The 27,964-nt window shown below is 33.6% G+C and overlaps 1 protein-coding gene and 1 pseudogene across 1 annotated transcript; one reads left to right on the top strand and one right to left on the bottom strand.

The window, feature by feature from the left end:
- Nucleotides 1-709: 709 nt before the first annotated feature.
- Nucleotides 710-27,297, top strand: LOC140061103 (kinesin-like protein KIF6). The gene is made up of 20 exons (XM_072107555.1): nt 710-827; nt 4,851-5,035; nt 5,954-5,996; nt 6,253-6,357; nt 7,225-7,334; nt 7,874-8,003; nt 8,996-9,114; nt 9,947-10,034; nt 10,523-10,666; nt 11,013-11,099; nt 12,023-12,126; nt 12,584-12,689; nt 12,823-12,967; nt 14,738-15,049; nt 15,627-15,782; nt 16,138-16,261; nt 16,629-16,764; nt 18,094-18,443; nt 19,003-19,109; nt 26,361-27,297. The coding sequence occupies exons 1-20, from the start codon at nt 768-770 to the stop codon at nt 26,375-26,377; spliced, it is 2,628 nt and encodes an 875-aa protein (XP_071963656.1). The 5' UTR covers nt 710-767; the 3' UTR covers nt 26,378-27,297.
- On the bottom strand, nt 5,402-5,519 carry LOC140061407 (5S ribosomal RNA; annotated as a pseudogene).
- Nucleotides 27,298-27,964: the final 667 nt, after the last annotated feature.

The following is a 27,964-nucleotide window of genomic DNA, read 5'->3' as shown; positions in this document are numbered from 1 at the left end:
GGTTTTGTGGTGGGGAATAAGAAAGTTTTACTGTGAAATTGGATAGATGAGTCAGATCTGTGTAGTTAGTATTGAGTTTTAAAAGTAAGCAGTTGTGTTATAATTAATAAAAGCATTTTGTATTGGAATTCTGTGTTTTATCGATTTTTGTAGCTGAAATTGAGAACCTGGGTTTAAGTTATTATTGTCATTATTTTGGGAAGAGCTACATATATATAACGGCAATTTTGGTTTTATGGGCATTAACCTAATTTCTTCAGCTACATTTTCTCTTCATTTTTAGTATGTTGTTATGATAGGTCTTTAGAGATATTTACCAAATAAATTCTATTCTAATTTTGTCTAGGTATAGACTCCATGGTATAGGCCTACCCATTATTTTTGCTACATTGACCGGACTAATAGATGGGAAATTAATTCAACAACAAAAATGTAAAAAAAAAATCGTCTCAGGAGGACAAATATCTAGATGACATAATTATTTGCACTTGGCATAGATAGTATAATCTATTGAACGATATTTTAATTGAATTGTTTCTTCGTGAAATCAAAGCAGAATCTCTTGTTCACGTCGTATTGTGACGTCAAGATCAAGAAATCGTCTTAAAAAAAACTTGAGGGCAGTATTTAAATTGGAAAATGGCTGCCTCCATTGTTTATTTTTGTTTTAAGCTAGTATATTGAGAGATATCTTAATCTAGGCCTAGAAGGCCCTAATTAACTCTAAATGTAGTCGATGCTATTTTAATTGGTCAAAAGTATTAATTATGGTGAAACAAGGCATACGTATATTTTGCAGAATAAAGCCTACAAAAGGCAAAATAGGGGTAAGTTTGATGAAACATTTCCGTTGCTACAGACGCATTTTTAACTCTGACTGGGCTAGGCCCTCCCTAGGCTAGCTAGGGCTAGGCTAACTGCTGAGAGGCATGATGTAGTAGGTACATTCTTTTCAAATAATTTAATTTAATTAGGCATAGGCTAGGCCTAGACAATTTAAGTTTTGTTTTTCATTTATTATTTTTTCAACAACTTTTTATAAAAGTGTACTGTTAATGTGTTATAATTGATGGCAAAAAAAGATATGACTAGCCTAGGCTAGGTAGGCCTAGCTAGGCCTAGGGCCTAGCCTAGGCCTAATTAAATGAATGTAATAAAGTAATATACAAATGAGTTAAATGTGTGGGGTTTGTAATTATTTTAAAACTGACGATAAATTTAATAATAACAAATACCGTATACGCACTATCGAATCTTTATTTAATCATTTACAAATTACAGATAGAGATATTATAGTTGACTATAATCTCTATGTTTACAGTAATCTTAGATTTTAAGAGTGTTAATGCACTTGTCAATTGTATGACCCACTATACAACCCCGGGAGAGGTGCGTCATGGGTGCGTTTACAAATTTACAAATAATTACTGACGCAGGGGTGCGTCAAAAAACTTAGAAGGTACGTCGCATCAATTAACCCCTGTCCCGGGGGTCGTATAGTGGGTCATACAATTGACAAGTGCATAAGAACGTCACAAAAGTATTACTCTAGTAGTACTGTAGCTAGATCAACTTTCATATACACTTTGAGGTCCAAAGAATTTTAATTTAGTTTAGGGTCCTCAGACAATCATTTTTGGCTTGGTTACACATTTTGAAACCTGGTCAAAAGGTCAGGGTAAAAGGTTATAAGACCGAACAGCAATAGGTCCTTGAATCTCGACAACCACTGGTGACAGCGAGGTATATTATTATTTGGTATCAAATTGAATTTAATTGAAAGTATACATTCATATTCAGTTTAATAAATAAAGTAAACACTTAAATTTGGTCTTAAATTGTTCGAAATATACATTTTGTTACTTGTTACACATTTTGAAAAAGGTCAGGGTCAAGGGTTATATGAAAAAACACAAATAGGTACAGCAAGTCAATTTTAGTCTCAAAATCTGCAGGCATGCATTCATATTCAGTCTAATGGACATTTTCGTATCCGAACAACTACCCCCTGGACAATTACCACCTGGACAACTACCACCCGGACAATTGCCCCACTGGGACTGCTACCACCCGGACAATTATCCCCTAGGACAACTACAGTACCCTCTAGGACAACTACCCGCTTAGGACAACACTACCAGCTGGACAATTACCTCATAGGACAACTACCCGGCCTCTAGGACAACTACCCCCTTAGGACAACTACAGTACCACCCAGACAACTACCCCTAGGACAACTACCCGGCCTCCAGGACAACTTTTATTTAGATTCCCTCGGATCTGGGACTTAATCCTGCCAGATGTCCAGGACATATGCGTAGACCTACTTGATGTTAAAACTTTTTCTGTTAAACTTAAACAAGTAATCTACGAAAGAAAACTTTAGTGTTAGTGTTGCTTATCCTTTATTTTATATTATTCAGTTATGTATTATCATGATCTTATATTAGTTTGAAATAACCAATGTTTGGTCTTATCCAGTTTAATTATATTAAATTTGTAAAGGTTAGTCACTGCTGGCTGGGACATCTCATCGAAAGCGATGAGTCCACAAGGTCTAGCATGTGTGATGTACTTATTTGTTTGTATTGTAAAATCCGGAATAAATTGAATTGAATACCATAAATCTTCTAATAGTAACCCACACTCTAATAGTAACCCCCCCCCCCCCTTCTAATAGTAACCCACCTTATAAAATAAGTCAATCTATAATAATAACCCACTACTCTAATAGTAACCCGTGGGTTACTATTAGAGTCACAAAAACTATTGACAAAATTATTGGTCGTTTATGATACAGCCGTATTTTGAAAATAAGGAGATAACGCATGTTGATCTCGGGACTGGGGGAAGATTGAGTGTTTTTGAGTTTATAAAATAAAGTTAGAGTTCAACCAAATTTGTTTATTCGTACTGTTTTATTATTTTGCTATGAGTTGCTGACCGGAAAAGTTGGTGGGGAGTTACTATTTTCAGGTGCCTAATTTAAGAATAGTAATAGTATAAGTAACCCACTACTCTAATAGTAACCCCCCCCCTTCTAATAGTAACCCACTCTAAAAAACAATCAAAGAATAATAACCCAGGGTTACAATTTACTGTAGAAGATTTATGGTATTCCCCTTGGAAAACTACTACTACAACACACTCTGGACAACCACACCTGGAATAACTAATCTCAGGACACCTACATCTTTTCATTTAATTTCATTTATTATTATTTTTTTTTTTCTAATGATGAATTACATTTGACTTGAAGATGACATATAGAATCCAGGAACACAGTTTACCTAGTTGCACCAGTCATCGAAAATCATTTTTTATCAGCCCCTTACTATCGATAAAATTGGCCCGATTTTGTTAATTCTTTTTCTCTTCCAAAACAATTGTTTTACTGTAAGAGCTTATGTCATGCTGTTTAATGACATTGTTTACTGCATGCAAGTCCAGTAAATATGGAATATTGGTTTGACTGTTACCTACCAAGGGGTAGTTGTTCTAGTGGGTAATTGTCCTACATGGTTTCATTGTAATATGTCCAGCTGTCTTAAAAATACCCTACACACTTGTGTGTACTGTACTGTGTATTGTAGTATGATTTTATCTATAGTTTTTTTTCTATGATTTTAAAATACACTTGTGATGCTTGTCAATGCATGCCAAAATCATGTCAAAGTATTGATAACAAAGCTCTAGAAATATATTATATTTTTTTATTATCTACACTGGGAACAGATTTATATGTATAATTTGTAGGTGACATTAAAAAATGTTATGCAAACAGTGTCATGTACAGAATGTCGATGTTCCATGATAGCAATGGATTGGTCTATAGTTGTCTCTGATACCTTAATCATGATTGTACTTGCACCCGGAGAGAGGGGGGTTTAATTCAGTTATTCTATATTGACAATCAACAGTTCTTTAAATTTAACTTTAAATATCTAGCACCGTGCATGTCAGCAACTATCTGCAAGAAGTTTCAAAACATACTCGATCATAAACTCTTTAGGTAAAGCCTGGTTTCCATTAAAATCGCTACAGCGTTTCCATTAAAATCGCTACACGCGCAGATGTCGCCGACGCAATCGGGAAGGCTCCCCGATTCATCGCATTCAAATCGGCAAAGTTCAACCATGTTCAACTTTGCCGATTTTGTCAGCGATGAATCGTATACGCGTACCAAAGAATAGTTAGTGCTCGCGTACTAGATCCCCGATAAATTCTAGCGTTTCCATAGAATCTGTCGTGTAGCAATTTTATGGAAACCAGGCTTAATACTATCCTAAAATCTGCATACTGGAGAAAGATTGTGGCCTTAATATACTCAAGATACTAGACCAATTGCCTAAGCCACTAATTCTATGACCTGTAGCAGTGACAAACCCCGAATAGAGTTGTCTCAAAGGAGGGGGTTTCTAATTTATAATCTGAATTCATTAATTAATTAATTAATCCGTTTATTTTATATTGACACTGTTGATTCGTCTATTTGTTATTTAAATATTTTTATATAGTTTATTTTATATCATTGTTGTTACTTTGGGAGTACGGAACCTGAACTCTTGTTATAGTGATTAGGTTCACTTTTAGGTTCCTGCCTACTCCCTTAGTTTCTGTGTTTTTGTTTGTTTGTAACCTGTTTTTGGCAATAAATAATAATAATAATAATAATTCATTTCCCTTATTTCGCATTGTACATCCATAAAAACCACATACAAAACAAAAAGAGAACAAATTTCACCAGGAAATGAGTTTTGAATTTACTCCATAGAGTCATACAGTATACATAACGCAATACGTTTTAAATAACTGACATTTCAATTCAACTAATATTTGATTTATTACAGTTGTATGATATTGAAGATGATGAAGACAGCTACAGTCAACTTAGCTTTGTTGTTCCACGAGAACTTGCGGCAGGGTTCATTAACAACAAAAAACAAGAGTACAAATTTGCGTTTGAGGCTTTATTTGATAAACATGCCAAACAAGAGGAAATCTTCAATCAGGTTGCCAAAGGTGTATTAGACAAGTAAGATACTATTATCAGTCAGTTCTTTTAATTTAGTATAGCAATACCAAGTTGAAACACTGATTCTCATCACTAATAACACAACTTATATCGTTTGCTGTATAATAGTCCTGGTTATAATTTTATTTTATTTTAATTTATTTTATTTTATTCAATCGAAACCAACAGCGATAATTACCGCCACTAACAGGTTTGATACAAACAAAGCCAGGAGAGTTTAAAGCACCTTGATTGGTCCTGACATTGATCAAGGGCTTCTCTCGTCCAGTGCCCACCTTGACCAGAGGTCTGAGGCAGATACTAGATGCAGGGGCTGCCATAAGAGTCAGCAGTGCTGATTTCAAATGCCTAACGGGACCCCAGCTCCGTATACAGCACCCGCTATTCCCAGATGGTCTCCCATCCAAGCTCTAACCAGGCCCAACGTTGCTTAACTTCGGTGATCTGACGAGAACCGGTGTTTCAACGTGGTAAAGCCGTATTCGGCTAATACCGGATATTCGGATAATGCATCCAGACAAAGTAGGGAGGGTGTGTAGTGGCTATGCAGTCTAAATTATAAAATGCATGCACGAACCCATTAATACCTACAATGCTGGCAGCTGGAATGGGTCACTTAGGATCATATGGTATAGAAGTTTTATACAGCGGCGTCAGCGGTAGTTTATTGTAGTAAATTCTACAGAATTATGTTGCGGCAAGCTGAATGACACCACAGTGTATTATAAATCTGTAATGCAGACAGTACTCTTGAGGTCTATTCAATAAATACTTCAATTAAAGCTGTTTGTTATCCTGTAACTAACACTTACAGTAACAGAAGTTTTAAATTGTTTTAGATGCTTTATTTGGTAAAAAATAGGTAAAAAATCAATTAGAGATCAGAATTAATAAACAAGTGTTATATTTATTTTACAGTGCACTTCAGGGCTATAATGGGACTATATTTGCATATGGGCAGGTTAGTGTCATTTTCAATATTGTAAAAATCAAAAGTATAACTCAATAATAATAATATAATAATAACAATAACTTTCTACTCCACTCCCTATAAGTCTCATAAGATACTTCGTTTATAAGTAAGTTTATAATAAGAGTTACTCGCTGTCGGATGCGTATGAAAAAAAAAGGAAATATCAGTTTTCTAGCTTTTGATTTAAGGAGCCAAGTGAACCCTTATTTTCTGGCTCTTTAATAGCATATTATGTTTATTACAGACAGGGAGTGGTAAGACATTCACAATAACTGGAGGAGCTGAAAAGTATGCCGACAGGGGTATTATTCCACGGTCTCTTTCCTACCTGTTTCAAGAGTACCAAAATGTGAGTTTCATGGATTTAATGATCATATCATCATACAAGTTTTGAACTTTTTTAGGATTAAATATTATTAAGATCTTAAAATTGTATCGTTCATTTTGTATCATAGTACTGTATCAGATCAAAGCAAATCTATCAACAGGATGCTAAGCTCTAGTAGATCAAAGGTTTTATGTTTGGTTGTGACACGATCAGTTCCACACCCCTAAACATAAACTGGAGAATAATGTACTTAGTAATGTAACCATACCTAGTATGAATGTGTCGCAGCCAATCCTAAGATCAAAGCAGCTCAGAAGCCTTGCCTTGATGAGATGAGATGCTGTATCATTGATAATTATAATTTTTGTTTCCGCTCTGTGCTGATTGTAATTTGAATGATGCTATTTATATATTGTATTACTACTGTATAGCAATGTAGCAAATAATAAATTAAAAACCAAAATATTTTAACTACAAAAAAGTGTATCAACATTTTTACAGTGGTTTAATTTTTTTTTTGCGATTGGGAACCTTACCGCAACATTTTCAACTCACTAAAATATCGACAATTATCTAAAAATAGGCCATATTGCTACAGTCGCGTGCTCAAATTTGAGTTAGTGTTTACCGACCAACCGATCGACATAGTGAGCTGTAGAGTCGCCTTTGCATGCGACTAAAAACAGTCACTAATTGAAAGGGGAATACCAAGTATAGACTGTGTACTCTCCTTGCACAACATTTTTAAAATTTTTTAAAACTTGAATGTGCAAACATTATAAAACATCTATTGTGAGGATGGATACAAATAACACATGCAGCACATACTAAATAATCAGCAAATCAATGACGTGTTATTTATTACATTAATTATTTCATTGTTTTTAGAGTCCTGAATATGCTTTCACCACCCACATCTCATACTTGGAGATATACAATGAAAATGGATATGATCTTCTTGATCCTAAACACGAAGCTACAAAACTTGAGGACCTTCCGTAAGTTGTATCATGGTATTATTAAACAAGGATAAACTTTTTTTCTCTTGACACAAAAATGTAACCATTTTATATTTTGAAATGTAACTGCATTTTTGTATGCTGCCTAAATAAAATTTATGCATATGTTTACAAATAGTAACCTTGCGTGACTACTACATCGCGCATTGTTACATACACTAGAACACCTGTGATTGACTCCTGAAATGATCTTTTAAGCTTGGGATTGCCATGCATTTAATGCATCCAGTTTCATGCATAAAGGGAACAAGCTGTTCGGTACAGTGTAGGGTTGTTAGTTCCTGTCTACATCACCTGATCTTCCCTGGTATTTTTCAGCCATGCAGGTACTGATTTACAGCTGAGTGGACTAAGAGTTGTTCTTATCTGGAATGGAACTGGATAGTCAAGTAAACCACTTGGCTAGCCAACTTTTTCCATACAAACACCCTGGGCTCTCCCAAAACTTCACACTCTCCCAAAATGTCTAGTCTAGTGAGTTTTTTAGACTTGACTGTACTACATTTGTTTTTCTTTAGTAAGGTGTCTTTGATGGAAGATGGAGATAAAAACATTCATTTAAGAAACCTGTCAATACATCCAGCAAACAATGAAGAAGAAGCGTTGAACCTGTTGTTTCTAGGTGACACTAACAGGATGATTGCTGAGGTTTGTTTTCATTTGAAAGTTTAAAGCTCTGTCTACACTATCAAACTTGTTTGACAAAAAAAGTGTAAAGTGCCCAAATACAGTAGAGATATGCTCAAATAATAATGGTACTGATATAACATCATCATATCCATATATTGGCACATCACATTTTATTGTCACATAAAGTTTGATAGTGTAGACAGGGCTTAACAGTAAGCAAATGATCATTTATCTTTGAACCAGTTTCTGTCTCATGTGCAAGGTAGTTGTTCACACATTCTTGCTAATCTTTCTGTTTAGCAAGAATAGTCATTACCACTTGCCCATCAATACAATTTTAAATGCTAAACGTTTTGGTTCAAGGTCAAAGTAAGTCATTACTGTACATAAAAAAAACAAAACAAGAACAGAATGAATTGTTGTTGTACTACTGTATGGATTGTATTTTAGTTTACTCTGTACAAATTTAAATAGATATAGCAACAAAAATGCAATGGCGAGAGACTTCATAATATCGTTCCTGAACCATAGAGGCTCCATACTCCTTTAAATTTCATCCAAACATAGAGGGTGCTAATATAAACAATCTAATGCATCAACATCCAGTAAAAAATAGATATGCAATTATGTTTTTTATTTCAACTTATTTAATAAATAGAGGGTGACCCTAAACAGCATATGCTGACAATCAAGGGGTACTTTTGATGAGTAAGTGTCTCTGTGAAAGGGAAAGATATACTAGGTTCTTTAAAGTGCACATGAGCCAGATGTGTACACTATGGTTTATAGTCCTTATGAGAAAACTCATTCTACCACCAGAACCATGGAGCTGTAATTAGTTTGATGGTACTGTATATCAAGTAAATAGTCTGTAGTATTCATGTTCGAGCAGGCGAGACGCTGAGACATACAGTATTTATTCACAAGTTTGTGTAAATTTATCTCTTGTCCATCAATGGGAAATTCTTATCTCAGTAAGCGTTGACTTATTTTTCATTTGAATTATGCAGACTCCAATGAACCAAGCTTCAACACGTTCTCATTGCATCTTCACAATCCATGTGTCGGCGAGAGAGACCGGCTCAGCTACCATCAGGAAGGCTAAAGTACATCTAGTTGATCTTGCAGGGTTTGTATACAAAATTGCAAAAGATAACACAATGAATCATTGTAACAACATCACTATGGGTAATTTAACAACAGCACTATGGGTAATATAACAACAGCACTGTGGGTAATTTAACAACAGCACTATGGGTAATTTAACAACAGCACTATGGGTAATTTAACAACAGCACTATGGGTAATTTATCAACAGCACTATGGGTAATTTAACAACAGCACTGTGGGTAAATTATCACAGCACTGTGGGTAATTTAACAACAGCACTATGGGTAATTTAACAACAGCACTGTGGGTAATTGTAAGCAGAAGCAAAACCTGTCACATAAACAGGACGCTGAGGTCGCTTGACAGGATAGGCTATCGTAACATACTTTGATCTGCAGTTATTTATACTCACTTTGTTAATATGTTTCCCCCAAAATAAGTGCCTCTCATATACATACCTTAATGTACACAGAGATTAATTTATATTGAAAGTGGGAAGGGTTTAGGATAAAGCAAGGCTATCATTACGTGTATGGATAATAGGTGGTACCGTTTTGTTACCCACTGGTGTCTGCTACTAAACATTGGAGAAAGCCAATTGGTCTACCACAAATCAGGGAAGCGTTTAAGGGGCGGAGACTGATCGTTTCCCAAACTAGAGGTTACCTTTTGATCTGGCCAAGCTCAGCGTCTTGTTGTTAGATTGCCTTGCTAAAGTCAGTATCTTTCACATCACTTCAGTATAACTTCTAAAACAGAATAGTATAAACTGTGCAATAGATTATTAAAACATTATTAAACATAATTATTATGAATTATTATTTGTATTTTGATTACATTTGTTATTTTAGGTCTGAGAGAATTGGTAAAACAGGAGTTGGAGGGACACTACTAACTGAAGCAAAATATATTAATTTATCTCTACACTACCTAGAACAGGTATGCATGAAATGAGTGAATTACTTAGATACTTACTTGGATACTTGGTATTTTACCTTAAGGGAAAGTCCTTACCTTCTATTTAAAGGACAACTTTGTCGGTAATTATAGTATTATCATCATCATCATCATCTTCCTCATTTCCTCAGAACCTCATTTGAGTATAGTTACACATCTGTTGGTCACATTTATGCAGCTGGGCTTCCTAATTTTCCTTACATTTTGTGTTCCACAAATTTCTTATTACAGTATTATTATTATTACATTACATTTTGTCTTTACTAATTTATGTCAACATAAAAGATACATAAAAATAAATGTTAACTTTTTTGATAAACCAGTTGCCAAGTACTTACTTGCTACGTTTCGGCTATTTTCAGTAGCCTTGGTCACGCAAATGTCATTCGCAAGTAAGTACTTGGCCTGCTAAATAACTTGCCCATCTCTGTTTTGCTTACTTCAGTTATAATTGTTTAAATTTTTTATAGGTAATTGTAGCACTGTCTGAAAAGTCTAGGCAGCATATTCCTTATCGTAATTCAATGATGACATCGGTGCTACGAGATAGTCTTGGAGGAAACTGCATGACAACGATGATAGCTACTTGCTCAGTTGAGAAAAAGAACATTGATGTAAGTTAAAGATAATATTTTTTTACAACTCTTTAATTTCTTTCTAAAATTATTGAGGACACAAATTATAATGAACAGTTATATGTTTTGTAAGAATGATCATTTTTTCTGGTTATTAAAGATAAAAAATAATTCAACAAAAATGCCTGTGGTATGGTGTAATGTTAAAGGAATCCTTCTAGCATATGGGAGACATGGGTTTAAGACCTGTATCTACCAAGAACTTGGTACACTATTCAAAAAGATTAGGGGATAGTCTTCATTATAGGCACTTTAGTCGCTGCCATATAGGCCAACAAAATTTCCAGTTTGTAATTGTATGTTAACTTGCTATATTGTTTTTTAGGAATCTATTTCAACATGTCGATTTGCTCAACGAGTTGCAATGATTAAAAATGATGCTTTCCTTAATGAAGAATTAGACCCAAAACTTGTAAGAAATATTTTGTATTTATGTTGAAGTGCTGCATACATAAAAAAAACTGCTTTCTTGAAATGAACTTACTAAGCCCTTTTCTCACAGAACCGTGGCCTCTATAAAATCACTACTGTATATGCTATTATTTTTTCTGTACAGAATTTTTTTGCGATTTACCACTTACTCAACATTTTTGTGTATTGATTTTTTCGTGGATGCCATTTTAGTTATGCCACAAAAGTAATGGCATATACAGTGTTGCAGGGATGGTTTCAAATATATCAAATACAATGCGTTTGAAGTTGTTTCACTACTATACATGATTCAGCACAATGCAGTTAGGCTTCTGATCCGAACGTGCTGAGTTTAGGTGTTTTTCTCTTCGCTCCACTCCAAAATACTTGTTTAATACCCTTTTCACACCTACAAAACTAACGACGAGGTTTAGTGTGAAGAAAAGTTGTTAGAAATTCTCCTGATGAGAGACCTGTTTTTGTTATGAGATGTCCCGAGTTGTTACTACACGCGCATGTATTGCCCGCTGATATTAATCTGACCAATCATAGTAACAAAGATCGCACAGCTACGCTTTCTCTCGAGATTCCTCACGGTTCACGTATATGTGTATAATAATGTGTAATGAATTAGGAAATCAAACCTGGTTAAATTTATGCAGATGTGAAAGGGGTATTAGACTTGGTTGATGTTGGTATATATATTTGTGAACAGGATTGTCACCTTTAAAATGGACAGTGAATGAATTCGCTTTAATGGCAGTTTGCCAAAATATATAAGCAACAATAATGCACACACTTAGGACAAATAAAGTACTGAATTCTGTGATAATGTATGTAACTATTCCAATTAAACAAACAAAGATATTTAGTGCAATTGGCATCATACTCACTAAATCTGTCAAAATGTCTTTTACTTTTTAGATGATTGCTCGCTTAAAATCTGAGTTACAAGAGGTGAAAGGTCAACTTTCTTTGGTTGATGAAAGTCAAAGTACAGATCCTCTTACGGATGAAGAAATCACAGAGTAAATTTATAAACTTTTTTTCATATTGTTTTGTATACATCTGTGTTCTCAGTGAAATTAAAATTTAGTTGTTCACAGATAATGATTAAAATCTTTTATAAATAAGTAATGGAACATTTTCACAAGCTTGAATTCATTCATAAACATTTTTCTTGTGTTTTTGGAGGTGGAGTTCTATCTTGCCTTGATTGCCATACGCAATGTGGAAAGAAAGAAATGTCCAGCCACATTTATTCTGCTTTAATAGCCAGTACAGTGTCAGTACACTATGAATATAAATTACATTGGTGGTACTCAAATACAATTACTTATTATACAATTATATTTATTTTGTGATTGTTTTTCCTGGACAAGTGTGGAAAATGTTCCCTATTTGGTGGGTGGGGGTGGAAACTGTGCCAATCTTAATTCCTGATTTAAGTTGAATGAGATATTTTTTCTTTTACATTTGTTACAGATTGGATAAGTTAGTTGAAAATTACTTAAACAATCCTGATTCAGATAGCCAACTCAAGGTTCCACCAGATATGAGAAAAATAAATCACTGTTTCACAATATTTAGGGTAAGAGAATCTTTTTGTATTGTGTCTTGTGCATTTGTTGATTGATCATCATATACATAAATTTTAAGAAAGACATATGTTTGTAGTTAGATTTTTAAAATCATGTATTTACATTTATTCAATCGACATCTAGCAATTAATGAAAAAGGGCTTCCAAAATGCAGAACCTGCAGAACGACCAACAAGTGGAGAAACATTACCTGAGATGCAGCATCCAGTAGACGATGGTGAACTGAAAAAGTTAGCTGACATCATTCGCCAAAGAGATAACGAAATTAGTATCCTTTTGTTTTTTTTATTATAAATAAAGTATTTTCACTGTTAAAAATAAATTATTCAATAAAATAATAAAAGATGGTGATGACGGTGTTTGAATGTTCTTCAAAGTGTTTGATGAAGTTGGTTCTCTGAGTTTTTGCCACTGATGGTTCTCCAATTTTATTGCAATGGTGCGTGCTGATTTGTATGCCATGTTTGGCTCTCCAGGTGTATGGCGGTGATGCTGGTTCTCTAAAAGAGTATGCCAAGGTTCTTCAAGTGTATAGCATTGGTGCTGGTTCTCTAAGAAGTATGCCACTGCTGGTTATCCAAGTGTATGGCAGTGTTGCTGGTTCTCCAAAAAGTATGCTACTGCTGATTCTCCAAGTGTATGGCAATGGTGCTGGTTCTCTAAGAAGTATGCCACTACTGGTTATCCAAGTGTATGGCAGTGGTGCTGGTTATCCAAGAAGCATGCCACTGCTGATTCTCCCAAGTGGTGTATGGCAGTGGTGCTGGTTTTCCAAGAAGCATCCCTGCTGATTCTCCCAAGTGTATGGCAGTGGTGCTGGTTCTCAAAGAAGCATGCCACTGCTGATTCTCCAAGTGTATGGCAGTGGTGCTGGTTCTTTTAAAAGTATGCCACTGTATGGAAGTGTTGCTGGTCTGTGTAGTGTGTAAGTCTTGTTCTCCAAGGCTATGTCAGGCTGGTTCTACAAGTGTATGGCAGTGGTGCTGGTTCTTTTAAAAGTATGCCACTGTATGGAAGTGTTGCTGGTCTGTGTAGTGTGTAAGTCTTGTTCTCCAAGGCTATGTCAGGCTGGTTCTACAAGTGTATGGCAGTGGTGCTGGTTCTTTTAAAAGTATGCCACTGTATGGAAGTGTTGCTGGTCTGTGTAGTGTGTAAGTCTTGTTCTCCAAGGCTATGGCAGGCTGGTTCTACAAGTGTATGGCAGTGGTGCTGGTTCTTTTAAAAGTATGCCACTGTATGGAAGTGTTGCTGGTCTGTGTAGTGTGTAAGTCTTGTTCTCCAAGGCTATGTCAGGCTGGTTCTACAAGTGTATGGCAGTGGTGCTGGTTCTTTTAAATGTATGCCACTGTATGGAAGTGTTGCTGGTCTGTGTAGTGTGTAAGTCTTGTTCTCCAAGGCTATGTCAGGCTGGTTCTACAAGTGTATGGCAGTGGTGCTGGTTCTTTTAAAAGTATGCCACTGTATGGAAGTGTTGCTGGTCTGTGTAGTGTGTAAGTCTTGTTCTCCAAGGCTATGGCAGGCTGGTTCTACAAGTGTATGGCAGTGGTGCTGGTTCTTTTAAAAGTATGCCACTGTATGGAAGTGTTGCTGGTCTGTGTAGTGTGTAAGTCTTGTTCTCCAAGGCTATGTCAGGCTGGTTCTACAAGTGTATGGCAGTGGTGCTGGTTCTTTTAAAAGTATGCCACTTTATGGAAGTGTTGCTGGTCTGTGTAGTGTGTAAGTCTTGTTCTCCAAGGCTATGGCAGGCTGGTTCTACAAGTGTATGGCAGTGGTGCTGGTTCTTTTAAAAGTATGCCACTGTATGGAAGTGTTGCTGGTCTGTGTAGTGTGTAAGTCTTGTTCTCCAAGGCTATGGCAGGCTGGTTCTACAAGTGTATGGCAGTGGTGCTGGTTCTTTTAAAAGTATGCCACTGTATGGAAGTGTTGCTGGTCTGTGTAGTGTGTAAGTCTTGTTCTCCAAGGCTATGTCAGGCTGGTTCTACAAGTGTATGGTAGTTCTCCAAGTGTATGCATTATTTTCCATTATTCATTTTGTCAGATATTTTAGTAAATATGCTTAAAAAAGAAAAGAAGAAAACTCAAGATGCTTTAAATCAGTCTACTTATAATGACCGAGAAAGTAGAAATGGTTTAGAAAACTCGCAATCGAGAAACCAAAAACACTATGTTTCAGAAAATTCCAGAGGTCATAGTTCAAATTTTTCACTAGAGGAAAGTTCAAGAACTCAATCAATAGATCTAACCTCTAGCCGACAATCAACAGCAGACAGTTCAACAAAAAGAACTGAAAATGGAAATTCTTCATCGACATCATCATCTTTACATATAGAAAATAATAAAAGAATTCTAGGTAACGCAAATGAATATTCTATCAATTTGGATAGAAATGATATAAGTTTTTTTACAATTTTGAATTAATTTAAAAAAAATTAAAATAGACAGTTTAAGCAGACATTTTTGCATCTTGAAAATGTATACGCTTATGGAAGTCATCTGCTTTTTATTTTTCTTTACTTACTGTATGTATAACTACAGTACAGTATGTATTTGCAAATCCTTAATAAAAAAAAGCTTTGTACTATTCAAATTGACCGTCTTAATAATGGCTGAGAGGTCCAGTATTTTTAGCGTGCCTATGACCAAATGCAGAGGGCCTCTAAATTTTCTACTCATCGTAATAAATATTTTTATTAAATTAATGGTAATCTGATTTTTTTTTATGTTGTATAGAATTGTATTCATTTTTAAAAACTCTAGGTTTTCGCTAATTCGAGATGTAAACATATAAAAAATTCAAATTGTACTTGTATTTTCATTCCAATTGTATCGATTATATAGGAATTACAAACATGATTTTGGATGAATGTGTCCACACACTTGTATATTGAGTTCACAAATCGTATATTTTACAATTTTACTCATTCTAGGTGAAATGTCAATTGGTCGGCAAGAAGCATTTGATATATTTAAAAGAGATTACAGAAATAATTCTGCAATTGAAAAACAAAAACAAGTGTTAAAAATAAAATACAATGAAGCCAAGGCACTGGGCCAGCAAGTAAATTCTGCTAGACAGCAAATTAGTAAGTACAATAGTTTTGTGGAAACAATTTCATCTGGTTTCAAAGTTTAGTACTGTATATAGTAACTGTTTATAAAAAAAAACAATAATAACACATGTCAAGAATGTTTCATCTAGCTAGTTAGATTTCATCATTTGTTATGTTGCTAAGATGACAGTTGAACTTCTTTGCAGCCACTGCATGGTTTTGATAGTCTAGGAAGCTGATCATAAATGTGTGGCAGTTGGTGCGCACATTGATCTCTGTTCTTAATATTTTCCTGTTTCCATTAATGCCAATTGATTCTCTAATTTTCCATTTAAGCCAACCTTGTTATTTGTGTAATATGTTATATTGTCCCAATTTTTATTTTTAGATAAGTTGAAAGGTCATATAGAACATTATAGAATGCAACAAGCAGTGCGTTCAACCGCGAATGAAAACGAGCCTGATGAAATTGAGCAGAATTTGAGAAGAGAGATGGAAAAGGAAAAACAGAGGTTGGTTCTATTCACATGTACTTTATTTATTTAAACCAATTCAGATAGGGATGTACAGTAAATATACAATAGGGAGATTGCGCTTTGCAATGACCTATGACCTAACTAGGTCATTTTAATTGATTGCATGTGTTGAACGATGAGCGACGCATGACTGACACCTGACCTAGCTTTTTTTTCTAGCTTTCATGATACTGTATATTCAAGGCCGAGTTATATACTCACTATATAACGGAATAGTATTAGTTCTTGCTGTACAAAAGCACACCAAAGATCTTTTGTTTTGTGTGTAGTAAATAATAAATAATAAACTAATGTATTTTTCTGTATGTTATCCTTTCAAAATAATACACTTCATATTTTTCAGTTATAAAGATGCTTTTAATCAACTGAAAATACTAAAAACTGAGATAGAACATCTACAGCATCTTTTGGAAAAGTCACGGCTTCAGTTACAAAAAGATTTTGAGATTTGGTGGGCGGAACAAACAACAGCAATTCAGGTAACATTTTATGAATCATGAATATGCTAATTAGGAGGGAAATTAAAAATACGACTTGTTTCTGGCTGTATGTAGGTCATTAAAATGTTGAAAGCACATATCACTTAACTTAGATTGCACTGATTGTATTTTTAGACCAGTCAAATGAAAAACGTAAATTGATGCTTCAGCCTCAATTGGTTGACGTCAAACACTGTTAAAGTTTGATAGTATAGGAGGGTTACCTAGGCAGTATCATTTGAACGTAAAGAAATCATTGTTTTAAATAACTAGTATTAGTAATGTATGTAATTATGAGAAGTTACAAAACATCTTTATAATGGTGGACTTAAAACACATGCTACACCTGATAGAAAAATATGGAAACATGAAATGCACAACAGAAATGTATAAAATTACTGTTATTCTATTTGTCCTTTATACAAATATGAATAAGTAGATGATATGTTTGGTTAACTTTTATATGTCAATGCACATTCATAAAGAATTAGAATGCAGTTTTATAATATAACACAAATAGTCCACATACTAACATAATATTTTATGGTAGAATGAAAGTGATGTTTTATTTATAAGCATAAATGCGTGCAGTGGAGCATCAATTTAATTGTACATTTTTTAAAGATGAAGAAATATGTGTATTAAAATATTGAGGTCTAATAATTAACAGTAAGGTTTGGTACTAGTTCCTATTGAGTAAGAAAAAAACTTTAAAAAGCATCCATGAAAGAATAAAATACACTGAAAGGCCTGTTAAATTATTCTTATTATACTAATATTAGATTAATCTTATTAGATTATTCTTAGTAATTATTCCTATTTCATTTATTTTGGTATAAAAAACAGTACAAGAAGCAAGAAAAGCTGAAAGCATTGTATTTACAAAAATACATGGAGTGCACACAAAACTCATCAAACATCAGAACACATCAATACAATAAGTAATAAAATACATAACATTAAACACAAAATTTCATACAATTAATTCTCACTAATTTATTCTTAGTATATCAAAAACATGAGTGAAACAGATTGAATGTACTTTCTTGCACAGCTCAATCTTAATTGCAATCATTATTATGATTAAAAAAATTGATTATAAAATATATACAGTCACGATTATTTACAGTAATGATAATAAAAATTAATTGTTTATATTGACTTTTATTGAAAAAAGAAGTTGAATAATAAAATACTGAATAAATACAAAGTTTCATTAGAGGTTTACAATCAATGGAAAAGATGAATACATATAATATATTTTATTTACATATAATATACTGTTGAGAGTTCTGTATTACATTTATAATGTTTATTTCTGATTTATAGTCCAAACAAGACAACAAGCACCCAGGCCCACCAAAGACACTGTCAAACGCCTGGAGAACACCTCCTGTGTCACCTCTTAAACCAATAAACCAAGCTGATACAAATGCACATTACCAAACAGAAGATAGTTCATCAGTCTCCTTGCATCAGAGGCATTCTAGGGAGCCTAGGCCTGAGAGCGCTAGAAGATTATCACACAGACAGCAACGTAATGCCTTACTAACAGGTTTGGCTTCACAGGGGAATGTTCACCTTGGAAGGTCATCGCAACAAAGGCCTGACGCTTCTTTAAATGAAAATTTGAGTTACCACGAAAATATACCTGATACACAGGCTTCACGAAGTTCACAGTAAGTGATGTTTTCTTGAGAATATACATGATTAAGGAAAAGTCCATCAAATATCTTAAAATAATCATAAACAAATTGAAGTTAATGCAGAGAACCGTTTTTTCCACTCCGTTTTCCAGCACTCTTAACTGAGAGCGCGCTCAGAATAGAACTAAAGGAGCTTGAGAGAAAAAGGCATCTGGCTATTCTATCTTCTATTAAAAAACGATTTCAGTGTTAATCAAGATGACCAAAGTAGAAAATAGTAGACTGTGACATCGTCAACCACAAATGTTTCAGTACCTTTAGAGCCGACACTATTTGCATTTTTAATAGGCATCTTAATAACATATTATATTTATATAAATTTTTACTTTTTACGATTTTTTTTTCTATATATTTAGACAAATTGCTAACTATAAATGAATCCATTTACTATTCTTCTCCAAAATAGCATACTGTACATAGTTCTCAAGACAAACATAAAAGAAGGTGCTTTACTGTACATAAACAAGGTCTTAAACATGTGAAGTTGTATTTTAATTGTTTAAATTCATTAACTATATATTGTTATTCTCAGATCAACAACTGCGTTATCAAGTTCGGTTCAGCTAACAGGAGATAAACGGGCAGATGCAGATATCATGGCATTTATAAAGGCAAGACAAAACCTTCTACAACAAAGAGGTAAATAACAATTACATTTTATTGTCTATTATCATCCTTTTATAAGGCTATAACAGACTTTTGCATAGAATGCGGATGAATTGCCTCTCTTGTGACACAACAAGTAGAAAGAATAAAGATGATGCCATTTGAATGCATGTATACAAATACTGAATGTTTATGAGTGTGATAGGGAAAATAATTTCATCAAGGTGAAAGATGAAATGTATCTGTTTATATTTTACTGTGATTGAAGTCAACCACTGAACAACATATTCCTAGGGCTAGCTAGCCTAGAAAAAAGACAACTGAAACTGATCTAGACTAATTTTGTTTTTTTTTTCCAAGTCTTGTTGCCATTAATTAATAAAAATACAAAGAATCTAAAGCTAATTCATATTTTTTGGTCTAAAAATAATGTTATTTCTGATCGAGTGCCATTTTGAATGTTATTGTTTCTGTCAAGCCAAGTAAAAAATTTGTTACGCTTTTGGAGTTCCGCCACGGCCAGCGATACTGTTGCCTGGTTTTTCAGATGCGATAACATTTATTTTTCGAACAAAAAAGCTGAAAAATATTAATGTATACATTAAACTCTATGTGACCCACAATCGTCCAGTGAAAGGTCAAGAATCTATGTAGATAAATAATAGTGACTGATCCAGTTTTTAGATTGAAGGATCTTATTTCCTAAAGGGAGGAAAACGATATGCCAAATGAAAAAAACTGTTGTAAAATTAAATATGTAATGAAATGTACAGGATGATGACATTTGGATTACTGATAAATGGATGGAATGAAGGAAATAACCAGTTGACCAGTGTGCAGCATTGATAGGTTTTTCTGTTACGAAAAAATAAGATTGAGCAAGTCTGGAAAGAATGCTGCCATTTTGAGTTATGGTAATGTTGACGAGCTTGTGTAGATCTTATGGATGGTGTAGGGTGAACAGAGCTTGAAGAATACAATAATTGTGCAAACAGGCTTTATTTTTAGAAATTGAATGATGTACATGATACAATATTGAGCCCTTGTTGTTTTATTTGGTGCAAGAGTTGGATAATTTTCATGCACCCACTGAATAGTTTTTTTTATCCAGAGTTTTTCGGAACTAGAGATAGATGCCATTGTTTTGTCTGGCCAGATGAAAGGTGCTACCTGTACATTTATAGATGTTTTTGTGCCGCACAATAATTAAAAGATGAAGGTGTTAGCAGAATGACCAGGTACAATTACTTTGGCTACATGCAGTGTTTGTTAAAGGCATGGTGGAGGGATTTCAATGTACTGGTGTACATGTCTTTAGCTGTTTTGATGTTGCACATTCTTGGTTGAAGGATGACTGTTGTTGATGAAGGATTCTCACCTACTGATGTTGATGTTGGAAGTGAATGTTGGGATAGTGTCTGTACTCGCATTGGTCATGTATGTGGCATCGTTGTTTAGTCTAATAGTGCATCTCTCTGTCGGCTTAGTTTTATCAACTATGAACTTGTCTTGGTGAAAAACATAAATGATAACTGTGTTCTGTACTCTGACACAAACCAAACTGACAACAGTACACCAGAAGGCCACCAACAAAATTCAAATGCTATGGATTACATTACCACTTGTCTACTACTACTAGATAATATATTTATATAGCACATTTCAGAAACATGTCATATCAATGCGCTGTGGACTTTAGCTGTTATACTTTTCAACTACATTCTTCTTAAGTGTCATATCGGTGCTGCCAACTATAGCGCCATTCCGCCTGGCTAAGACAGGCAGGCTGTGTGAGCTAGTACGCCGGGGTATCCCCCCTACTAGTCTTGATATATGTATAGGCTCTTTAGTGCACATGAGCATTATGTGTATGCTGGACCTACGGTTTGTAGTCCTTATTTGCGAAGACTAGTTCTACCATCAGAACCATGGAGCGAACCCTTGTCACAAACTATGGTTTCACATCCTGATACACCACTTTGACCACTAAACTCCTTAGACAACAAGATATACCTGGGATATATGATCAATTTTTATCACTGGTAACATATAAATATAATGCACATTTCTGTATGTCAAATTGTAAATTGAATATCGTGTGACCCACAATCTTTTAAAGCTCAGGTACAGGCATGAATTTTAAATATAATATTTGGTTAATTGTACATAAATCAAATATTTGTAACAGAAATCAAGACGAAAAAACATGAATTTCCCTTAATATGGTCAAATACAAAATTTGGCAAAATTCTTCCATAAAAACCAGGAAGACTTTTTTTCAGTAGTTAGGTAGTTAACCTAATGTAATAACATGTCTGGTGACTCCATAGACGGTAAAAAAAGATGGTGGATATACGATGGATAATTTTTGCTATAGCATGAAAATTAAAATCTGAAGTTGAATAAAAATATCAGAAATGTAATATTCAAGTTATATTACCTATATTTAGTCATCTGATAACATTTTTTACCACACCATTTATTTTTCATAGCTTTTTAAAATGCCTCTCTATTTACAAAATTTGTGTACAAAAGAATAGAGATTTTACTGTGTAATTTGAACTATCCCCCCACTGATAAGAAAGTGCTTATTTTCAACAAGCTCATGTAACACAAATAAAATCCCAAAAATTAAGAAACATTGGGGAAACTAATAGATCGATAATTATTGGAATGTATGATCAATAGAAATTGTTTGCCCGCACCTGGCCTTTAATCGAATGGCAAGAATATGTTATAAGATGCATTATTAATTGATTGTTACGTCTAAATTTAGCATGAAACATTAATATTGATTATCTCATTACTTTGAATCATTGAGATTAATCTATAACCTCCACGTTTCGTATAGTAAGACAATGTTCTAATAATATTTGAACAGAAAAATGTCATCAAATGATAATTTGAAAATGTTATGTAAGTAGATAGATAATGCTTTTTATAATAATTTAATTTAATTACAATAATGCATGTCTGTGTTCCTATGGAAACATTCAATGAAATTTTCGTTGAACAGTTGATAGATTCCTCCTTCAGTTTAGTTTAATGATTTAAATAAATAATAATGAAGTACAGTATAGCCTAATAAATATTATATTTATACAATTCTGAATGTTCTTATTGCTTAAGAACAAAATAGTATTACTCTGAAGGAGAAGATTTAGTCCGTCATGAATAATGTCATTAAATAGTTGTAACACTTTTGGAATTCATGTTTTGTATTTCATTACATATTTTACATAAGTAAATACCAAAATTCCAGTGTAATTATTCAAGAAGCTGATGTACAAAGTATATGTTATACAAGAAACCACAACTTGTATTGATCCGTCGATAATAGTGCTTAGTATAATTTTATTGTTCTTAATGTTTTTGTATTTATAATCGCATGTTTCGCATAAGTAGATGGCAAGCATGCTTCACATTCAAATCTATTGTGTTACATCTTAATTATCATGACCTGGAAACATTTGACAGATCAGATTACAGTACTTCTTTCTAAGTTCTTTTGTTCTTTATTGTATTCGTATTCACAATAACCACACACATGATTAATTTCTATAAAATATGTAGGTTAAAGTACAGAGGGTCGATGCTCCTATTTTATATAAATATTAGATGAATACTAAAGACACTAATTTGTTTGTTTTCGATAATTGGGGTGGCCGTTGATTGTCATTATACCTATTCCACATCAAAATGTTTTCTTAATTGAACAAAAAAAATTAAATTTGAGCCGCATTTACGTATATGAAAAAGAAGATTCAATTACAAAATTGCATATCAAAATTATCGTTAGTTACAATTCATGTTATTTTTAGTCGCGTGGAAGCGACTCTATAGTTCACTATGTCGGTCGGTCTGTCTGTCTGTCTGTCTGTCTGTCGGTCTGTCTGTCTGTCTGTCGGTCCGGTATCACTATGCGTTTTATCGCTTTATGACCTTATCTTGATATCAGTTTAATCTAGCTAGCTAAGTCAATTTTTCACAGAATATTCCTTATGGCCAGGAATCGATGTGGTTATGTTTTCACGGTGCGCAATAAAAAATTACGCGGTCTACGCACGATTTAACGAAATCACGTTTGTAATCATATCTTAACAACCATGAATCACAATTAAATAAAATTTGGTACTCATAAATTTCAGGGCATAAATCATCATATGGCAATACAATTACGTGCGTAGCGCATGTAACGCATGCGTACGCGCGCTTAAAATTTATTTTCGATGAAATAAGAGTACGTTTCAGGCAATTTTAAGCGTTTACAAAATTGCCATGAGTGCGCAGATTTTTGCGCGCGCAGTGCGCGTTAAATGTTATTGCGCACTCTTTTTGCCCGATTTCTGTTTTCTTGACTTACTTTTCAACTCGAAATTACGTTATACGAGCACGTCAAAAGTGACAGGTTACGCACGTGTAAATTAAAAAAATATAAATGTTTTTAAACATTTCAACATTTTTAAACATGTTCAGTAATTTCGGTCAGTATAGTTCACTATGTCGGTCGGTCCGTCTGTCTGTCGGTCTGTCCGTCTGTCGGTCTGTTTGTCTGTCGGTCTGTTTGTCTGTCGGTCCGGTATCACTATGCATTGTAGCACGCGACTTAATGGCTGTTGGCCTTGTTTACCAATATATCAAAATATTAACATTTTAAAAATGACCATTTTCGTTTGTCGAAAAAAATAATGGTATAGCACATCAGCCAAAAAAAATAAATAATATGAGTCACAGACTACGTGAAACTATAACATTTTGTTTTATTTGTAACAATGATCAACCTAACGTTTGGACAATGTTGTAGGTTCTTTAGTTGCATTTATTGTGTACAAACCATTATTATACAAAAATCCAAATCATAAAAATCGACCCACTTCTAAAGTGTATTGATTTCAAAAGTACGTTGACCTATTTCAAAGCTCCCTTTGTCTATGGTTGGCATGGTTAGACACTTTCTGATTCCGTATAACACACAATTTTGTTAAATTGGCATAAACTCACGCTTCGATTTTCGCAATATTTATTATATATTTATTGTTTTATTTTACAGTTTCGTCGAAGTGACCATTCATTTATTGTTTTGTTATATAACATTTTGTTTAAAAAAAGGAGGAGAAATGTGCTAAAACCTTTTTTTCTAAAAGAGAGATAGTGTATAAGCTTGTGAGAGATATATGCTTGTTCTTTGTTGCTATCTTATAAAATAGTATATTTCAATTTTAATATAATGTTAAAAATTATTGCCGTCTTTTGACAATACGAAATGTGTCTACTTGTATGAACAAAGTTGTTGATCAATTTCAATAATCCTAAGGTTAATAAATATAGATTTAATAATATTAATAATATAACATTCTTAAGTTTGCAATTGGTAGCTACTAACTATTTGTAAGTTGCAAGGACATTTTACTAATATTTTAATTGTTTATAATATGCTTTCTTTGATGTAGGTCTATTTTTGAAAGACCTAATTCAACTTCATCTTTTTTTCTTTGTTGTGGAGTATGACTTTTGTTTTGTTTTATTTGGAATATTATTTCCGAAAATAATGTGATATATGTTATAGTATGCATTATTTGCTGAATGTTGATCGATATCTTTACATAAATCTACAGATCTATATCTATCGATACGAAAATAAAATGGAATGACAAAGAAAGGAGGTTGCTGTATAATAGTTCAATTCCATTTCTCAGCTTTTTAAATAGAGGACATTGGTCCGTGATTAAAGTAAATAGGATATAATTATACAAAAGGCACTTAAGGCATGACGTCACATGTCAAATGACGTCAAATTAGGAAATCGATAAATAGTTCATTATGTTGATCGTAGTGTTAAGTTATGGTTGATCGTAGTGTTAAGTTATGTTTGTTCGTTCGTTCATAATATATGAACGTGTTTTTTTTATACCATATTTAGTGAGGGTGATCCATCCAGCAATTGCTGATCATTAGGGACCCTCAGATGTTCACAAGACAAACATTATACACAAGATGCTTTACATAAAAAAGTCTTAACAAGTCTTTGGGAGTGAAGTTGTAAATTTGTCCTTAGAAAAAATCCTGACATGTAACGGGACTTGAACTCAGGACCCTTGGAAAAAAAAATGTACATGGCCCCGATGTCTCCTTATTAATACTGCCGTGAAACGACAGTTCAGGTAGTTCTTTATGTAAAATAACTTCATTGAAACTGCAAAATGGTCGTCCTATTTCAAAGTATTTTATCAATCTTTATTTTTCATGATTTTGGAGGACATTACATCCTTACACATGGCCTATTACATTGAATATCGTGGACGGTTTAAACCCAGACCTACGGTTGTCTACATTAAATATACCTTTTTACATACTGTTAAATCAATGAGCATTATATAACGTCTCACTGATATAAGAATGAATTGACGTATAATCTTTTTGTTTTTGTTTCTTTTGAAATATGTAAGTACATACATAACAGGTGAGAGCAAGAAGATAGTACTATAAGCTGAAAGGCTTGTTTCTAACATACGTTGAAAATTACATTAAAATTTTTAAAGTCATAAGACACTTCAATTATGGCATTATTATAAATAATAATTACATAATTATTCTCAAGACGCGAAGTAGTTAATTACACTACAGTATAGATGGATCATGACGTCAGAATTTAATCCTATTTTAAGCTATTTTGTAATTATAATATTTCATCATTGTTTTCGTTGTACAAGTCACAAGACAATTTATATTGGAAGTGTATATTCTTGCGAATTGGTTGCGTATCACGTGCTCTGCATTTTTCGTCCAATCGATTGTTAGGTGGGGAGGGGTTGGGATTCCTATTACACGTTCGGTTTTGTAAAAATTATGTGGATTTTGTGATTAATTGAAACCCAACCGTTAGTGTGTGAGCCGTCTTTAGCAACTACGCGGTCAAAATCCGAGCACCGCGTTTTTGCGTAGTCTAGTAACTATTGTATTTACCATTTTTTAAATTATTATTACCTCCGCCAAGGAGGTTATATTTTTACTATTTGTGTTATTACGCCTCGTGTGTTTTAATCTGTTTTACTATTTAGAATAAATAATGAATAAATAATGCAATCAGTTTTGTCCCCAACAAATATATGCTAAGCTATAACTAAAATAGACCAGTGTTTTTTTGTTTTCTCCGAACCAAAGACCTTGAGCATTGTTATTATTACTAACTGAATAAATTTAATTATATCATAGCTCCATTAGAAGAACGACGTCAGAGCAAATTGAAATTAGTTTTAATATTTCATCATACATTTTTTTTTTCAGCTCACGAGACAAAATAGATTATCACTGTTGTGGTTTGATTCTTTCTGCGTATCATGGACTAACAAAAGAGGTGTTAGACACAGATCCTGGATCGTTTCAATGGATATAGCGAATCACGTAGGCCCTACTGCTAAATAGAATTTTAAAATTCAATAGTCCATCCATAAAAATAAAAGGTAGAGTACGTGTATGATACCGTACCCTACATTCGTTGACCTTTTTCACGTTAGGTCAACACACTTTTCAAGATAATGTAAATCCCTATAGTTTTATTGTGACGTACGTCTTTACATCCTTTTATAGTTTTAAAATAATAATAATAATAATAACAATTATAATGGTTACTACTGCGAATGAATGCAGTATTTCAATACTCAATCTTTAAAACAAGTCCGTACTTAAACAGCTTTAGAGGATTTACATTGAAACGTATTTACAAAAAAATAAAATGAAGAAAGTCGATTTCTTGCGATAGTCTGATCAGTTTAGTAAACACTTAACCTAGATGAATTGAACCAGTGGTTTGTCATTATGATCAATACTATAGGCCTACATGCAATTTAGTTATTTTCGCTTTTCATACCTACCTTAACACTTAGGCGCCTGTGCTTTCCAAAATCTTTACATCTAATGGGTACAGATACTTGACTTTTGTTAAAAAAAACTTCCAACGTGAAAGAATTTAATACAGTTGCAACTGAAAACATTTGGTAGTTTTAATATTTTCATAAATAGATTCGATTGTATATGCATTTTAATATAAAACTGTTATTGTTACTATACGAGACCTAATTATATATTTTGTTATTATCTGTAAATATAGTAAACATTTCAAATAAAATCATGTTTATTAACGTATTGTTTATCGTGTCTGATTTTGGAATCGTTTAATTACAATAGAACCCGTACATTGTAACACTCTAAGCCCTAGCTGTCTACTCTATCATAATTAGAATTTGAACGTAGTAGACATGTGACAGCTTTTAAAAAAGTTTTTCCGCACACTCGATATTGTTCTTTCACGTAAGTGTGAACTTGGTCCGGTTTTCATTATTGAAAAGAATTGACGTCATAAAGATAAGCTCAAATACCCATCATTACTGTTAAAAGTTCAAACCTTTCAAGGATCTAATTCTTGCACAATAAAGAAAATCGTCTTTTTACACGGATAGCCTTCTGGACAATACAACAGCTTTAACTAGCAAAATCACCACTCTAATAGCTTAATCGTGCCTAGTGAACTTTTAAACCTGTTCAGACCCCTTGGTTTAACATGATCTCAAATACAATTATAAAGATAATTCAAATGGACTCCCAAATAATTCCAACATGTAAACTGCAGGCTTGTCCTTAACAATGTAAAACCCGCACATTAAAAGCCAATTTACACTGACGATCGGTAACGGTAATATAAATAATATGCTATTCCTTATGATGACCATTTACACACAACGCGGAGGAAGATACACGATTCTACGTGGGTCAAGATGCTGTTTTCCGCTTATTGTACCGCTCGTCTGTCTAAATTGGCCTTTATGGTTCTAAATAATTTAATTATATCATGATGATGATACGTTTGTTTGTTTTTAATTGTTTTTCTGCAA

This window comes from Antedon mediterranea, chromosome 10, assembly GCF_964355755.1.
Source record: "Antedon mediterranea chromosome 10, ecAntMedi1.1, whole genome shotgun sequence".
Lineage (NCBI taxonomy): Eukaryota > Metazoa > Echinodermata > Crinoidea > Comatulida > Antedonidae > Antedon > Antedon mediterranea.
The sequence above is the reverse complement of the archived record's forward strand: the minus strand, read 5'-3'. Positions and strand labels throughout refer to the sequence as shown.